The sequence below is a fragment of the Elgaria multicarinata genome, chromosome 14 (genome assembly GCF_023053635.1).
Source record: "Elgaria multicarinata webbii isolate HBS135686 ecotype San Diego chromosome 14, rElgMul1.1.pri, whole genome shotgun sequence".
Taxonomy (NCBI): Eukaryota; Metazoa; Chordata; class Lepidosauria; order Squamata; family Anguidae; genus Elgaria; species Elgaria multicarinata.
Genome location: NC_086184.1, coordinates 17,274,912 through 17,293,594, shown reverse-complemented (window position 1 = coordinate 17,293,594; position 18,683 = coordinate 17,274,912). Strand labels below are relative to the sequence as shown.

At 44.0% G+C, this 18,683-nt stretch overlaps 1 protein-coding gene across 7 annotated transcripts in view; it reads left to right on the top strand.

Annotated features, from left to right (window-relative positions):
* Window positions 1–134: 134 nt before the first annotated feature.
* The window catches only part of LOC134408841 (uncharacterized), a 36,651-nt gene continuing 18,102 nt past the window's right edge, over window positions 135–18,683 (top strand). For 3 of the 7 annotated variants that reach the window (XM_063141320.1, XM_063141322.1, XM_063141319.1), the window contains exons 1-3: window positions 16,138–16,400; window positions 17,945–18,074; window positions 18,503–18,627. In XM_063141320.1, the coding sequence (XP_062997390.1) occupies window positions 16,333–16,400; window positions 17,945–18,074; window positions 18,503–18,627 (323 nt within the window). In that variant the 5' untranslated portion in view covers window positions 16,138–16,332. Of the gene's footprint in view, window positions 494–16,133; window positions 16,401–17,944; window positions 18,075–18,502; window positions 18,628–18,683 lie in introns of those variants that run through there. The other 4 variants (XM_063141325.1, XM_063141324.1, XM_063141321.1 and 1 more) reach the window with 3 other exon arrangements.

Below are 18,683 nucleotides of genomic sequence, written 5' to 3'. Positions count from 1 at the left end.
GGGGCGGGCTCAGAACGTCCGCGGTGCTAGGATGGAAGGTTGCTGACAACGTCGCCTAGGTAACCGGCGCCCGGGGCGTTCCAAGGTGTATCCGACGGCGTGAGATCAAAGCGAGGGCGAGTGGGGCAGCTGGCGCGCGCGCGCGTGCCGAAGGGATCCGCCTCCCCGGGGCAACCTGGCTTCTCCATAGGGCAGAAACGGGGAGGAGAGACGGAAGAGGAGGGTGGTGGTGTCCAGCTTGTCGGTCTTGATGAATTACTAACGGGCCGTCGTTAGGTTCCAGAGTGAACAGATGAGGCAACTGTTGCTGCAGTCGTGCCAAAACCGAGCGGCTCCTTCGGACTGTCCGAGGAGAGAGGAGCGTTTTGCAGCCGCTCTAGTCCGCAACCCTGGCAAGGGGAGAACTTTGTGGCTTCCATCCAACATCTGCATCAGACAAGGCGGAGATGAGGTCAAGCCAAAGGTATAGGAAAGCCCGGAAGCCCTGCCAGTGGTAAGGAGAGACATGGATTTTGTATGCTTGGAGACACATCATCTTGGTGGCTGGTGCACAGTGCACTTCTGGCTACCGCACACAGCCTTCCCCAACCCGGCGCCCTCCAGGTGTGTTGGATTACAACTCCGATCAATCCCAGCCTAGATTAGGGATTACAGGAATTGTAGTCCAAAACAACTGGCGGGCACTAGGTTGCCTACACCATGTGGTCTAACAGAGATGGAGGGCACTGAATTTGGGGGGGGGGAGGCTGCCCCCCACAAGTAAACCCTACCTGAGGATGAGTGGACATGTCCCGTCTTCCATGGTATTCATGTGGCATCAGGCAGACAATACTCTGTTCTCAACTGAAGTTGCAGTAATAATTTAACTTTATTTCTAAAACATAATTTAGTTTACTGTTGAGCCTCAATTCACTTTGCGGCGAGCTCAAACTTGCCTGGTTGACCAGTATCACGCTTAAAGTAAATCACATGTTGGATTGCTTTTTTCCTAGTAAAATGTGTTGACAGAGGAGAGCACAGAGGCTTTAAGTACCACTAACAAAAGACACTCCACCTTCCAACAGTTTGAAACCCCTTTACAATGTGGTTCCTTAAGAAAACTTTTCCTCTGCCAGCTTTGTGGAATTCACTCCCACAGGAAGCTGTTTTGCCCACTGATTTCTTAAAACCACAGAGGGATTTTAATATATTCAGCGGTATATAAATGCCACAAATAAATAAATAAAATAAATACATGAAGGGACTATAGATGTTCAGGGTAAGTAGAAGTTGTACCTTTTCCAGCTTAAAAATGCCAAGTGCTACATACAGAAAATAAGTTGTTCAAAGCAGACATGCTTGCATAAATGGCTAATGTGCATGTCTGTAATTGTACTATTTTGGGTTTTCTGCATGATCAAGAGTTATTTGGAGTAGATTGTTGATGACTGTGAGAGCTAAGAACTTAAGGAAGGAAGGAAACGTACGATTCTTGATGTGCTGAAGAAGCTTCCAGATTTGGTGCTAGATGAGGAGCTACGCTGTATAATCTACAGCTGAGAACAGGAGCGAGACACGTTGTTTCTGAATGATTAGAGCTTTCTAAATTTTTATTAATTACCCTTGAGAAAGGGGGTCATATGACCTGAAATGCACCAGGGAATATATAAAGACACAGATTTTTTTTTTAAAAAGGATTAAGTGACAGTGTTGATCAATAGTAGAGGCTTTGTACATTATTTACTTTGGTGTACGGCAGATGTTTTCTTTGGGGTCAGTGTCAATAGTTTACAACAGTATTGACCCTTTGTGGTGTTGACTCACTAGAACTTAATCCCAGTACCTGTTTTGGCAGTATTCAGTTCTGGGATACTACTATGAAATAATAGAGAGAAGAGTGCTTTTTAACTGTGGGTAGAAGGCCTCTAGCGTGGCTTTTCTTATGTTCTCATGTTCTTATTGCACACAATCCACATAAACAAACTGAAGAAGAAGAGAGAGCATTCCTTTACGCTTTGCCGAAACTGGTGCTGAAGCCATACATGCGGGGGGGGGGGGGACATATAACCAGGACTGTCCTTTACCTCCGAGTGAGGCAATTACAGTTGTAAAGCAAAAACAGCACACTCACAAGCACATTCTTCCACTCATGGTGTTGGTTGACACCCTGGCTGCACTAGGAATTAGCACTATGCTGCTCAGTGCAAAAGGCCTTGTATCTAACACAGAGGTCCTTAACAGTGGAAGCTATATGAGGTGCTGAAGGAAGGAAAGGAAAGCCCCAAATGGGTTCAGGACCTTGGATAGCTCTTTTAGAGTTTTGACTAAAACCCGGAGTGGATTCACAGCCCCACTGGAATTGGAGCCACCAGCCTCCAATGGTCCTTAATTCTTGCGCATCTATTAGAATTCTCACATGTCTGGCAATACTGACTCATGCCCATGCAACAGGGAATATGGCTGCTGGTGGTGGGAAGCTTCCAGGTCACAGGTCATGACATTAAAGCACTCTTGAGTCTCTACAGGTCTCTGTTTAGAACCTCTTTCATCGGATGCATGAAATGCCTTCCTTGCTTCGCTGGGTGATACATGCATACATGGGTGTAGAGGAAACAGTAAGGGGGAAAGGCCACAAAATGTAAGAAATGCATCTCATGACCTTTTGCCCCCACTGTTTTCAATCTCCCCCCCCCGCCCTTGTAACCCCATGTGTATATCATGTATCTACCAATTGAGGACAGTGCTTCATCCATTTGAGAAAGCGGCTTTAGCCTATAAAGGCCACGATAAGGCTGCAATTGTACACCCACTTACCTGGAAGTAAGCCCCGTTGGTCTCAGGAGGAATTACTCCTGAACAGACATGTATAGGATTGTATTCTTAAACTTGCTGTAGCGGTTCAACAAGGCTCATCATGCTGGAATCCCTGGATGCAGGTTCTTATGAACATCAGACATTATTCCTCGCAATGAGGAATAATGATCTCCCTGTGATTCAGGGTGATTCTGTGAACTGCCCAGAGAGCTCCGGCTATTGGGCGGTATAAAAATGTAATAAATAAATAAATAAATAAAACAAATAAATAAATGATCATATGAGAAAATAAATCTCCCAATACAGTTCTTGGGTTTGCTGCCCAAAGCAGAATACTGTCCAAGCCCTTGAAAGTGGCAGATGTGGGCAAGATTCTGGGTAGAGGAGCAAAGTTATTTACCTGAAGCCTTTCACTTTCTTTTCTTGCTAAGTAATGTAACAGGACAGGATGAAGAGGGCTTTTGAACATCAGTTTCCCCAGCATTTCTGTTGAGGAGCCTTGGTAGTGATGTTCCCTTTCCTGCATCTCTTAGAATCACCCTGAATCACAGGGAATCACCCTGAATCACAGGGAGATCATTGTTTCCCCCTCCTTCTGGGTAGTTTCTCTCACTTCCTTGTTCTCATCAAACTGACTCATGTCCTACTTGTGGGTTTCCCATGGGCAGCTAGTTGGCCGTCGTGTGAACAGAACGCTGGACTAGATGAAGCCTTTGTCTGATCCAGCAGGGCTCTTCTTATGTTTTCTTTGTACTCTTGGCTGCATTGTGGTTTTGGTTGTGCAGAAGACTAGAGTCCACTGATAAACTCTCCCCGTCTTCTACTACTAGAACCCAGGGTCATCCCATGAAGCTGACTGGTGGGAGATCCAGGACAGATAAACCAAAGGACTTCTTCACACAGTGCATAGTTATACTATGGAGTTCGCTACCACAAGACATAGTGTTGGCCACCAATTTGGATGGATTTAAAAGGGGGTTAGAAAAAATTTGTGGAGGATAAGTCTGTCAATGACTACTAGTCCTGATGGTTATATGTGTACTCCTTTGTACTCCTTTCGGCGCCTCCTGAAAACATCTTTATTCCAAGAAGCCTTTCTTTAACATGCAGCCTTGGATTTCTGTGTTGTTGTTGTTTTGCTTCTTTTTAAATTTTGTTTTAATTGTTTTATTCTGTTTTTATTTTCATTTTACCTTGTACACCGCTCCGAATTTTTTTCAATGAGGAGCGGTATATAAATATTCTAAATAAATAAATAAATAAATAAATAAATGCTACCTCCAGTATCAGTTGCTGGGGAACATGGGCAGGAGGTTGCTGTTGCACCATGTCCTGCTTGGGGGTCTCCCATCGACCGCTGGTTGGCCACTGTCTGAACAGAATGCTGGACCAGATGGACCCTTGATCTAACCCAGCATGGCTCTTCTTATATTCTTCCAGTCTCTTGGCTGCATTTTGGTTTTACTTGTACATAAGACTAGATTCCACAGATGAAGTAGTCTCTAGTCCATGAAAGCTTATGCCAGGGGAGGGCAACTTGTGACCCTGCAGATGTTGTTTGACTACCATTCCAATGATCCATCACCACTGGCTATGTAGTCTGACACTATCTGGAGTGCCACATGTTGCCCAACCCAGACCTTATACCATTATAAATGTGGTCATCTTTAAGGTGACACAGGACTCTTTGTTGTTTAAGAAGCAACTTAGCTCTGTCCCTTCTTTGCACTTTCCCCCTCTCAGCTCCGAATGTACAGCCCAGACTCAGTTTATGCGTCCGCTCCTCACAGTCTTTAAAAATAGAAATGGAACAAAGTTGCCAGGAGCAAGGCTTCAAAACCTTGAGTCAACATCCCCCTCCCTGGAGCGACGAGATTGTTTTAACGTCATGAATTTTAACTTAATTTTTTTTAAAAAAGTTTCTTGATGCTTTTTCTTTATTTATTTTTTGGATCAAAGCCTTTAGATCTTTTTGCTGTCACATTGACATTTGCCAAGTTTTCCTACCACCACAGGGGTTGGAAATGAGCTTTTTAAACATGAAAGAGATCTTTTCTCACAGTTTTATTGCATGCTCCTTTTTTGTTTGATTTTACACTTTAGAAGAATCTACAAGCTTGGCAAAGGCTTGGAATAAAATTTGCAGGAGCTGGCAACAACAGCAGTCTTGCTCAGAGTTTTCTTTCGCCCTGTTGATGTATCAGTTTGGCAAGAGTGTGCAAAGTGCTTTACAGGTGTGTGTGTGGTTTATTTTTTTAAAAAAAATCTCGTTTCTCCTGCAGCATAAGAAAACCAAAGATCTATCAAACACAGCATCCGCCCTTCCACAATGGCCAACCGGATGCCTCTCGGGAAGCCCACAGGCAGGACACGGAAGGCAGCTGCCCTGCCCAGCTATTACCTCTGCCCCCAGCAACTTATGTTCAGTGGCATCTTTGGAAGGTTCATATAACAATCATGGCTAATATTACTGATTGACTTAGGAACATCTGAAGCTGCCTTATACTGAATCAGACCCTCGGCCCATCTAACCCCCTGTTGTTGACACTGACTGGCAGCAGCGGCTCTCCAGGGTTTCAAGTGCGAAAGCAAGGAAAACCCCGTAGGGGAGTAAAAAATAGCCAAAGGCAAGGGTGGAACCAAGTAGTCTTCAACAATAATATTAGTAGAGGTTTTATTAAAGTGCCATGTGCCTACGCGTTTCGAACGCGGTTGCGTTCTTCCTCAGGGCTTTATAATGTCCGTGCAGTTGTCTGTAGAAGCTGTTAGGAACCTGGGACCCAGCAATGTGGAGCCAGGGTGGTGTAGTGGCTAGAGTTTGGGACTGGGAGTCAAGAGATCCGAGTTCTAGTCTTCACTCAGCCATGGAAGCTCACTGGTTGACTTTGGGCCAATCATAGTCTCTCAGCCCAACCTACCTCACAGGGTTGTTGTGGGGATAAAATGGAGAGAAGGAGTACGCCGCCTTGGGTTCCTTGGAGGAAAAAAGGTAGGATATAAATGAAATAAATAAATAAATGAAAATCAGTCACAGTCCCTCCCCTCTTCCCCTCCATGAATGTTCCCAATCCCATTTTAAAACCATCCTAGTGTCTATTTCCAGAACTTGTGGCAGCAAATTCTGTATCTTAATTCTGCATTGTGTGAAGGTGTCCTTCCTTTCGCCCATCCTGAATCTCCTGCCAAACAATTTTATCGGTTGGCCCCCAAGTTCTACTGACTATCTTTTGAGGGAAGCTAACAAGTGAAGGGAGTTCCATATCACACACACACACACCATCCACCCAAGCGAAGGCTGGCATTTGTTTCGTTTTAACCCGCAGCCCTGCTGTACAACGGGTTCTTTGGATGACCTTGACTGGTTTGTACTTCTTCTGTGAGGAGGGCCTCACGTGCTTGTGAAGGAGGCTGTGCTGTTGTGGGGTTGAGTGGGGCAGAGGGCGTGCAGATGCCATTTGGCATTAATGGGAACGTTTCGGTCCGTTCCCCCGCAGGATTTATTGCAAGCTGTGGTCCTGGCAGATGCAGTGACCGGGCGCAAGAAACGAGCTGCATTTTCCCCCTCCCCCTCTCCTTTCACTCTTCGGCAAAATAATTTTGGTTTCTGGTGGCTCCGAACGCTCTCTCGTTCTCTTTGTTATGGGCATGGCCTATGCCACAAGTGCAAAATGGACATTGTGAGCACTAGACTCAGGCTTATGAATATCTGGTGTGATGGCATAGGGGGCTGCAACTTTGATGAAGCTAAGCGGGTCTAGGCCTGGTCAGTTTCTGGAAGGGTGACTTCCTGGGAACCCCTTCCTGCATTGAGCAGGAGGTTGGACTCAATGGTCTTGTAGGCCCCTTCCAACTCTATGATTTTATGATTCAATGCAACTGAAGCCCAGGGGTTAGGTATTCCTCAGCACCCTCATGTCCTCCATCCATGCTCTTTCAAGCAGAGCCAACCCTACCATTAGGTAGAATGAGGCAACCACCTGAGGCAGCAGTGGCAGCTCTCTGTTCTTTCTGAGCTTCCTTTATTGGAGGAACGGCCTGCCCTCAAGTGTGATGGAGGATGTTGTCTCGTCGACAGTGTTGAAGTAAGATTCTGCTATGTCCGTGAGATTTAGCTCCAAATATTTCAGTAGTTCGGCTTCTAGGCTTATCCCATGATTCATTACCCATGATACACAGAGGTGAGTCTTTGTGCTTTTCAAAATCCATACCCCCTCAGTGTTTAAATACGTTACATCTATTGACTTTTCTGTGCAAAAAAGCCAGAGATCCTGTCAATGGCTTCCTTGCATGGTAAAGCTAGAGAAAACCCACTGCATTAGGACATGGCTGTTAGAACAATCCTGGCTTACGAGCTATGAAATTGGTGGCTCCCCAGAGGGAAACCATCTGTCTCAGGATTCAGAGATGGGTCGTGCTGGTTTCCCAAGACGGATCTTAGGCTGTACCTGCACAAGGACAAAGAGCTAGATAGTTCCAACCTTGGCTGCACACTGATGTATAACCACCCAGTGTGAGATCCGTGGCATGCCACAGGTGGGCTATATATTGCAATGCCTGGTGAACTACGGAACTTCATGTTCTGTGATGGAGACAGCTGCGACGCTTGCACCTCTGTAATTTCATAGCACTTTTGGATTATTGTGCATGAAACTGCCTGATTTTAGAGGCTCAGTCTAACCTGCAGCCTTTTCTGCTACCTTCTGCTGCATCAGGCCGGTGGCTTCAGGATTCAGGAGGGAGAATCCAGCTTGCCCTGGGTTCACCTTTATCCAGTGGCTTTCATCTCCGCTTTGCCTACGGCTCCTGCAGCCTGACAGTATTTTTACACACTGGGTTGGGTGCAAGCACTGAGGGCGGTTCCAGCTTGGCAGACTGCTGAACATCTTATCATCTCTGCCCAGGACATGGGTTGCAGAAAGCCCTGTAGATATCTCGCCCCACCAGGCTGGTGGTTAGCTTGTGTGCATCTGATGCCTTGTCAGATGTTCGGCCTGCCTGAAATCAGCAACTTCGTTGACGTCTGATGGAGGTAAAAGCTCTCTTGCCATATTGACTTCTGCACCGAACAAATATTATTTTTGTAGGGCTAGTTATCATCGGGCTCACGTTAGAGTGAGGGAGATCAGGACAGGTCCTACCATGCAGCAGAGTGAAGCAGGGATGCTTTAGGCAGTGGAATAGATGGAGGCAGCTACTGATGGGGCAGTGAGTCATTTAAAAAATATTAGCCCTAGCCAGTGGTGCAGTGGTACATTTTGAAGTGCAGGCACTTGTCATGACAGTCTCGATAAGCCAAATCCCGAAGGAGAGTCCAAAATTTCAGGCAGCTGTGTCGATTCATATTTTAAAAATGGGTCAACACAGAATGAATGGAGAATGTGGATAGGAAGACATTTTTCTCCCTCTCTCAAATACTAGAACCCAGGGCCATCAAATGATTGTTGGAAGTTTCAGGACAGATAAAAGGAAGGACTTCTTCACACAGCACATAGTCAAACTATGGAATTCACTACCACAAGACGTAGTGATGGCCACCCATTTGGATGGCTTTAAAAGGGGGTTAGACAAATTCATGGAGGAGAAGGCTATCAATGGCTACTAGTCCTGATGGCTATATGCTACTCCAGTGTCACAGGCAGTATGCTTATGTACATCAGTTGCTGGGGGGTTGGGTTGGCGTGAGAGTGCTGTTGCACTCATGTCCTCTTCGTGGGTGTCCCGTGGGTAGCTGGTTGGGCACTGTGAACAGAATGCTGGACTAGATGAACCCTTGGTCTGATCTGGCATGGCTATTGTTGGGTTTTTAATAATAAAGTGCTGGTGCTGCGTCCCTGTAGGCCCCTGCCTCCACTACAGAATGGGTGGTAGTGGTGGCATTGGGTGTGCTGCTCCAAGCAGCAAAATGTCTTGGACCATTTCCCAACTACCCATTCCACACTGCTAGCGCAGAGACCCTTGATGTCCCCTTTATGAATAAGGGGAAGTAAAGCACATGCAGCAACACAAATGATCACATCCTATTTATTTATTATTTTATTATTTGTTATTGCATTTATATCCTGCCTTTTTTCCTCCCAAGGAACCCAAGGCTGCGTAAATAACTCTCCTCCTCCTCCTCCTCCTCCTCTCCATTTTATCCTCCCATCAACAACCCTGTGAGGTAGGTTGGGCTGAGAGTCTGTCACTGGCCCAAAGTCACCCAGTGGGTTTCCATGGTCAAGTGGGGATTAGAACCCGGATCGCCCGACTTCCAGTCCAACACTTTAGCCACTACTCCACACTGGCTCTATGCTGCTGCTTCCCCTCCAAAACTGCGGTGCTTGGAACGCTAAATCTAGATAGCAGGAGGGAGAGCAGGCTATCCGGTAGCCATCCTGCTTGTCCAGCCTGACCGCTGCACAATGTCCTGCGTTCCCTGGCTTACCCTGCACTGGGATCCGCCCCTAGGAACGCCCTGGACCAAAGCCACCGCTGAAAGATGGGAGAAACAACATGGTGGCGTTGGAGCAAACATAAAAGTCATGGTAAATGGACATCACAAAAAAGCACCGTTTCGAAGGTAAAATACCGATGTGGCTGTGAGTTAGCAGTTCATTAAAAAAATTCAGTGCCGCTATGCAGCCACTGCGTGGTTAATAAAGCGTATTGACACCCCCTTAGAAAACACTCACTGGGGGGGGGGGGGCGCGTTGGATGCGGAAAGCAATTCAGCCAGATTGGCTGGCAATTTCTGAAAGCCGACCGCCAGTCTTGTTTCAGTTCTGCTAATACACTTGCGCCTCATGTACGCAATGCATGGTCTATCACACCCAATTACACACACCAGTTCACAGTACCTTCACACTGTAGCGTAAACCACTAATATAATTTTGGCAGCTGACAAATGAGTGGGTAGCTATAGCGTTTGCATCTCCTTTGGCAGTTCAGCGTGGCGGCCGCTGCCCCATGATGAACAGACTTGAGCTCTCAGTGATTGATTACATTTTGGTACCACTTTATCCAAAATGGCCCAAAGAGGCTGATAAGTGAAAAACAGGTAAGATATCTCTATAAATCTCAGTAGTACACTGTATTTTTCAAAATACCCCCCATGCACACACACATTTTCTGGAAGAATATTCTTGATATAAGAACCAGTGTGATGTGGTGGACTGGGGCTTGTGAGATCTGGGTTCGAGTCCCCACTCAACCATAAAGCTCACCAGGTGACTTTGGGCCAGTCACTCTCATCCTAACCTACCTCACAGGCTTGTTGTGAGTATAAAATGGAGAGAGTGACAAAGACCATGTAAGTTGCCTTGGGTTCCTTGCAAGCGGAAAAATGCCAGGATATACGCACAATAATAAAAAGAAATTAAAATATAGTTTTATTTCATCAGTTAAATGCCCCTATACCAGTGTTTCCCAACTGGTGGTCTGCAGACCCCAGGGGGTCTGCCTAACCCACTCAGGGGGTCCGTGGTACCATTCACATATTAGCTCTGCAAGGTCCGCAGTTTAATAAAAGAAAATACGCCGTCTCCCGAGCTCTATTTGCTTCGACGGTGACGTCATGCGCAAAAACACCTGCATGATTTAGCAACTAGCTTCAGAGGTTACTTCCCTGCACCTAATCCTGAAAACTCATGGAGAAGGAATCCTTTTGAATGTGGTGATGTATGACTAACAACTCTCTCTGCGGAAGAGCAAGATGCACTTGTTGACGTGACTTGTGATGGTTCATTGTTTCTCAAAGAATATAGACTGGACCAATTCTGGGTGAAGTTTTTTCCTGATTACAAGAAGTTAGGTGAAAAAGCTTTGAAACATCTAGTTCCCTTTTGTTCCACATATCTTTGTGAACAAACATTTTTGACATTTTGTTATATGAAGAACAAGCATAGAAATTGGCTCCATGTTGATCCGGGCTTGAGATTAAAAGTAGGACATATTGAACTGGATGTGGAAGGGATTGTTCGGGACAAAAAGAGGCATGATTTCTCCCACCATGTTTAGGTTTAGTAGCTGCTAGACAAGTCATAATTTGTTCAATTGTAAACTAGACGTTAGTAAAATTAAATTCATGTTTATATTCCTAACTAAATCATTGTCATTTTTGCGTGGTAATATCACAGATATCACAAATTTATGGTCTGTTTTTTAGTATTGCTTATTAGGGGCTACTCCTTATTTTCTCCAAAAAATTGCTTCGCACAGGTAACTACCATAGAGATAACAAATTTTTCAAAATTTGGGGGCCCATGGGGGCATTTGAAAAACAAGGGGTCCACAGTACTTAGCTAATTGGGAACCACTGCCCTATACGGTTAATGGCTCCAGAACAAACAAACACAATGAATTGTTATATATACCTTTGATAGCAGTTGAAGTTACCAGTAAGTTAAAACAAGTTGATGGGCTGGAACTGTAGGATTAGTTTGAATGTATCTTGCGAATTCTCTATAGGTTTAAGCTGAAGTACACGGTAAGAACTAAACAAAAGTCAAAAGGGAGGCAAGGCAGTAATCCTATGCACACTTAGCTAGAGTAAACCCCCCTGAAAACAGCAGGACTTATTTCTGAGTAGACATGCATTGGACTGCATTGTAAGAAAACTAGGAATGTTTTATGGCAACTAGAATACTTTAATAGATTACTGGAAGTTGCAAAACAATCAGAAAGTGTGAAGAGAGTTTACTACAGATTAAAATGGATAATTCTGCAAGAGCATAAAAGTTTCTGATAGTAATGCAATTTAAATGGATTCTCTGTTGTTACTGTAAAATTGCTTTCTTATGCACTATGGTTTTAAACTTTATATTGATTATTGTATTTTGCTTTGATGTTATTTGTTAATGAATTATTTTTTAAATCACATTTTCTTAGAATGTAACATTTAAACTAGTACTGTAACATTTGGCAGCTAATGAATGAATTAAATCATCCACTTTAAATGGTGCTCCTCATTTTATGGGAAGCAGATTCAAATTGTTAAAATTTATACAAGCATTTATACAAACTGCAGGTGCTCAGCACCTCTTCGATGGAGGGCGTTCTCTCCTTGAGAGAAAGAAATGCGTCTTATAAGCAGAACCCTCTGGCTTCACATTTATACATCATTTAAAAACAAAGTAGAATCATGTTGTTGTTTTTCTTGTATGCAAATCAATGCAGCTTTAAAGAGCCATTAATTCATTAAGGGTTCAATTTTACGCATTTATAGACAGGAGAAAGTCCTAAATCTCCCAGTATTCCGGGAGTACTGGTAGTTGTAGGACCTTTTCTGGTTTAAATATGCGTAAGATTGTGCCCTTAATGAACTAAAACATGCAGTTAATCTATTGAATGCTGGGAGTTGTAGGACTTTTTCTATCTGAACATGCATAGGATTGTGCCTTTAATCAAGTGAAACATGCAGTCAATCAACTGAGCTTATGAAATTCACTGTTCCAAAATGTGGCAACGGATGCCAGCAATTAAATGTGCTTAATTGCATGACAGCTATAAACTTGTCATAATATTGGGCAGGCAGTTGTTGAAAAGGGCATAGCCAACTAACCTGTGATGTGTTAGCAGCCTAACCATTGTTTAGTGTGTTGTCTGAACAGGCCCATTATGCTATGAGCTAGCTTTAAGTACAGACATATATTTTGGGAACTGGGGCAAAGGAGCTTGCCGCAGGTAGGTTGGTTAATCCTTGGAAGCAAAAAAGCTTCTTGATTTAGGAGATGAAGGGTGCTGCTGAAGTCAGCTTTAAGCCTGGCTGCGTTAAGAAGCCCTCTTAGAGCTATGAGCAGGAATTATGTTTGAGTCTCGATGCTCTAGTCTTTTATTTCAAGTTGTTTGCTTGAAATAAAAGACTAGAGCAAATGATACAAATACTGAGATTTTTGACACGGTTGAATAGAGTGAACAAGAAGGATGCTAAACAAGACTATGGCCTTAGCTAGACCTAAGGATTATCCCAGGCAAAAGGAGGGGTCATCCCTGCCTGCTCCCGGTATCCCGTGTGTGTCATTTGGATGTACAGGGATGATCCTGGGATATAGGCCTGGTCTAGCCATGTTCTGAGTCAACTCTGCCAACCAGGCCTGCCAGATAGGTCAATATACGATCTCAATGATTGCTGTTTTGTTGGTTAAGAGGAATAAGAACTTTAATTTTAATAAGAAATGTGTTTGCCACTATTTCTGTTATGCTTATAATCATCCTAACTGTATTGCGTAATAGTGATGTATCTTGCTTGTTTTGCCATGGCAAAGTTTTGGTCTTCTCTAGTACATATTTTGCGGTACCACTTTATATTCTCTGGCTTTAGGCAGCATGGCCCATAAACTGTAACAATTCCTGAAACCCAAAACACTCAGCTGGGATTTATAGTTCCGTTGCTGACTGGGGTCTATCCATATGGCCGCAGTGTTCTCTCTTAGTCAGGTGAGGCACAGAGACATCTGTTCAGGATAGAGAAACAAGCTAGTCAGATGGCGCGGGAATGGTTCACCCGTCTCACACACATGTAGACTCTCTCCCCCATCCCCATTTATGTATGCATTGCTCCTGGGTGTGCAGGGCTGGATGGCCAGAACATTGATGATTGTGCACATTCCTAATCCTTGGTATAGTTGCACATTTATTTATTTATTTTATTACATATACTGCCCCATAGCGGAAGCTCTCTGGGCGGTTTACAAAAGTTAAAAACAAATATACAAAATTTACAACCATCAAAAGTCTAAAAACAACAATATCCTTTTAAAACAACTATTTTGGGGTCAGTTAAAAACAAAAACTCAGCACATGTTGTTAACTGCCTGGGAGAAGAGAAAAGTCTAGACCTGGCGCTGAAAAGATAACAATGTTGATCTCCATAATTGGGGAGGCACCACTGAAAAGGCCCTTGCTGCCATCCTCCAAGCTTCCCTCGGAGTAGGCGCTCAGAGCAGGACCTTAGATGTCGATCTCTGTGCACTACTGTCAGCAGGACTAGTCAGATCTAATATCTAAGCACACAATACTATGCATGTTGGGACAGAAAAAAGTCCTACAACTGGGCAAAGCTGGGAGTTGTAGGACTTTTTTTCTGTCTAAACATGGGTAGGATTGTGCCCATAATGTGTCAATCTTCTTTATCGTGTTTTTACCCTGCTCAGCAAAAAAAAAAAAAAAAAAAAGGGCTCTCAGAGCAACTTACAAACAATTAGCAAAGAAGACAGTCCCTGCCCTCAGGCTTACAATCTAAAAAAGACATGACACACAAGGAAAAGTAGTTCAGGAGGGAAGAGGAAAAAGAGAGAGAGAGAGAGAGAGAGAGAGAGAGAGAGAGAGAGAGAAATTAAGTAGGGCTGATGGGATTGTCCTGCTCTGGAAGGAGAGGAGTCAAAGTTGAGCAGGCCCTGATGTTTCCTCTTTTTGCTCTTCATTTCCTGAAGCATCCAACAGGTGGCAATATTGTGTAAGAAATGATTTTCTATCTAATCTTTAATGCTCCCTACGTGCAATTAATAACTTGATAATGTAGGATTGCTTATCTCCTGTAAAAGTCCTCATTTCAGCTCTCACCTCTACCACAAATCATGAAGTCACTCTCCCTCAGCCTCCCCCAGTATGAGGGATATTAATAAAGCTTTACACTGCAGCAGCCTTCTCCAGCCTGGTGCACTTAAGATGTGTTGGATTACAAATCCCATCATCCAGCCATACACTGGCTGGGAATGATGGGAGTTGTAATTGAACATCTGGTGAGGACCAGTCTGGAGGACACTGCCTAACAGGCTTGTTGTAAGGATTACAACTAGATAATGCACATGAAGCATTTTTCAGATTTGACATTGCACTGCACAAATAATTAAGATTCTCATTTTTTTAAAAATATATTCTTACATTTATATCTTGCATTTTTTCTTCTTGCCATTGAGGTGGTTTACATGATTCTCCTCCTCTCAATTTTATCCTCACAACAACCCTGTGAGGTAGGTTATGCTGAGAGTCAGTGACTGGCCCAAAGTCACCCAGTGAACTTCATGGTTGAACTTGCCACATCCCAGTGCAATATCTAACTGTTAACACCACATTATTATATGTTCATTTGCTTAGGATCTCACTGTACCACAGCAATATTTCTGGATCCTTTAAAAGAAATCTGGCAACCCTAGCTGAAGATATAGGATTGCTCTTAAAGGGCTGGTAACATTTTGTCTTAATCAGGTTCAACAGTGTTTAACCCTATTTGCTAGTTTATTCATACATACATACAATTTATAGTCAGGCTGCCTTATAACTGAAGTTCACTGGGTGACTTAACGGGGATTAAGACTGGCAAAATGACAGTAAAACAACAAAATACAGCCTCATGAAAAAAAATCATACATCACTTTTAAAATAGAAAACAGAGGAAAAGAAACTTTGCAGCAACAAATCTATTTTAAAAATTGAGGCCAGGGGAATAACATACAGATATATAGAAAGGTATAAACATGTAAGTTAAAAGGCCTGGGAAAATACAAAAGGGTGTTGCTTGTATTCTGGGGCTTGAAAGTACCAAAGCATAAAATACCCAAGCCTGCACCAGAAGTCTACTCTTCTGCTGCCATCTCGCCCTTCAAATCTGTTTTAAAATTTTGCCAATAGGACCTTAGGATATCATCCTCTCGTGTCCTCCCAGGAGAGGGGCAAGAGAGGAAACCGCTGGCAACGTTACCAATGCTTTCCTAGGGCCAGAATGTGCGGGCGGGGAATTGCAAGGAGCAATCCTATGCATGTTTGAGACAAAATAAAGTCCTACAACTCCAAGCATTCCCCAGCCAGTTGCAGGAATTTGGTTGGAAGATGTAGGAGTTTTTTTTTTGTCTAAACATGCATAGGATGCGTGGCTTCAGGGTTGGATGGCTTCAAAAGGGGGTTGGATCAATTCCTGGAGGCAAAGGCTATCAATGGCTACTAGCCCTGACAGTTGTGTGCTATCTCCAGTATTCCAGGCAATAAGCCTGTGTGCACCAGTTGCTATGGAACATAGGTGGGAAGGTGCTGTTGCACCATGTCCTGCTTGTTCATCCCTGGCCGATGGCTGGTTGGCCACTGTGTGAACAGAGTGCTGGCCTAGATGGACCCTCGGTCTGATCCAGCACCAGGGTTCTTCTTATGATCCTACTAGCCAAAGCACGTTTACACAGAAGTAAGCCGTACTGGGTGCAAGGGCGCTGACTCGCAGGTGTGTGCGCACGCGTAGGACTATAGCTTGCAAAGCTCAGGAGGTGCTTGTGGTCGCGCCCTGCGCGCATCCGCCCGACATCTTGAGCAGGTTGGGTTGTTTATTTAGCAAACTAAGCCGCCGCCGCCATTGTTTCCTCTTCCTGCTTTACAGCGGCCGTAGTTGCTTGCTGCGAAGGGGAGAGCCGGGTGCCAGGACTCCGCCTGTCGCTGCCTAACTAGCTCCCCCTCTATCCAGCCCACTGAGGTCGGGTTGTGTTTAACGGCCGGTGGGAGGAGGAGCCTGGAAATGAGGCCTCCTTCCTTCCCAAAACAGGGGACGGCTGGGCTCGACGCGGGACTTCAGCCGCCCCCATGAACCAGGAGCAACCGCGTTGCCACTTGCGGGAGACGAGGTCGCCACGGGGCTTGCAGCCCGAGAGGTGAGTTTACACATCCCCGGCGCGGCTGGCGTGGATCATGGCAGAGGCCGTCAAGCGGACTTCGCAAAACCCAATTAACCAAAGTTTGGCCCTGTGGGTGTGTAGGGCAAGATCTAGGATCCCACCACCCCGAGGGGACTTCCCGTCTCTTTAATGAAGGCCACCCACTGGGTGGGGTTTAGTTTTGAAGCCCACCTTGCCCTTTCATACGTATACAAAAGGCACTGAGATTTTTGCTTTGGATCACTTGGTGCCCAGGTTTAATCAAAAGTGCTTTGAGACGAATAAATTATGGAAACAAGATGTTGTTTGCACAGACTATGTCCATTGTATGATAGTTTCTTATCAACTGAAAGTTAGTATTTTAGTTTGATGGGGGACCGATTTAGAAAACAAACCAAAAGTGTTGTACACCGACCTGGGGAATGTTTCTAAAACCCAGGTATGGAGTTATACATGCATGTTCTCTTTCTTTCTAATTATCATGCATCTGAAAAGATGGAGTTGTTGACAGGAAGTGTCAGTGTGTTAATCGTCCCATTCAGATGGGTTGGTCCAGTAACTGGATAGATGTGAAAGGGACATAAGTTTTAGCAATGTTTTTATTATGCTTGTTGTAACCATTGGTTGAAACAATAAAGCTTTACTACTACTACAAGCTAAAACATTTTTCAGAGTAATGTTCGTATATGCAACATCTCTACAACTGATGTGAAATCAGACTCTTTTCCCCAAACCCCACTTTACTGTACTAAAACATTCAACTTGTCCATATACAAATGTGCAAATGAAACATGCTACAGAATTATCTGAAAAGCAGCATATTCTGAATTCTTTTCTAATGGAAATCACCAGAACAGGTACCTGTAAATACAGCCCCAACCAAGGCTGTGATCACATGCTAAGTTTATATACTGAGCTATTGTACATCACTGTGGCAATTCCTGGGTAGTTTAACCCAGGAATTGCAGGGACAAGCAGGGCATGAGAGCTATTTCCATTTTCAACTAACATTTCATTATTATTATTATTATTTATTTATTTATTTATATAGCACCATCAATGTACATGGTGCTGTACAGAGTAAAACAATAAAATAGCAAGACCCTGCCGCAGAGGCTTACATTCTAATAAAATCATAATAAAACAATAAGGAGGGGAAGAGAATGCACCAAACAGGCACAGGGTAGAGTAAAACTAATAGTATAAAAGTCAGAACAAAATCAAGTTTTAAAAGCTTTAGGAAAAAGAAAAGTTTTTAGCTGAGCTTTAAAAGCTGCGATCATGTCCAAACCCAGAAACTCTGGGTTATTTGGAGGTTAAACAACCCAGCGTTAACCCAACATTTGCCCTGGGTTGTTAACTGAAAATGGAGATGAGTGTCCCATGCTCCACTTGTCCCTGTAATTCCTAGATTAAACAACCCAAGAATTACTGCCTTGACATGTGAATCAGACTATGTAGTATTATCCACAGTCCTCTCCTGCTGCTTTTTCAGCTCCGTCTTTGCAGTCTAACTTCACTCATGCTTATTTTTTTTCCAGTTTAGACAGTGAGAACAGCCAGAGAAACAGTGATAGGCCCAGCTATTTGGAGCCATGGATTGTGAATCTTCTGCTGGAAGACAAGGAGTCTGAAGCCAGAGAAGATGGACAACTTGGACATGTCCTGAAAGTGGGTTCATTTGACTTTATTTCATTTTTTAAAATACTCCCCTTTGGTGGCAAATTGCTACTTTTTGCCATTGCCCTAGCAAGTGCTAGTTATGTTGTGCAAGCATGATTTACACTAGCACAATCTCATTAGCATTAGTGTTTGGGCACAGTTGGTCCTACCCAGTATTTTCTTAGAACTATTGTTTTTTCTCATATGCAAATGAATGCAGGTATAATTGATTGTCTGCCTGATTAATCAAGTGAAACTCATATGATTAATCCAGTAAGATTTTTTTAAGCAGTGTTTTGTTTCTCCTGCCTTGTTTTGCATGAGATATGGTTGCTTGCTTCCTTTCTGGAGAGACCACATGGCGCTTGTTTCAAAAACAAGATTTGTTGGGGATGCCTGACCTTATTTCTTGTCTTCTCCCTGAAATTTGCTACTAGGTTTTGAACCAAGCAAGAGCTCTACATCATGACGAGCAATGCCCAGCAGCTGTTCTGTGCATTGGAGATGGGCGTCACTATATTCGAGTGGTTGTTACAGCCAAAGCTGCTCAGATGACCACAAGGTAAGTTTTAAGCTTTGCTTTGGGTTCTTGGATGAGGTAGAAGAGGTTCTGGAGCT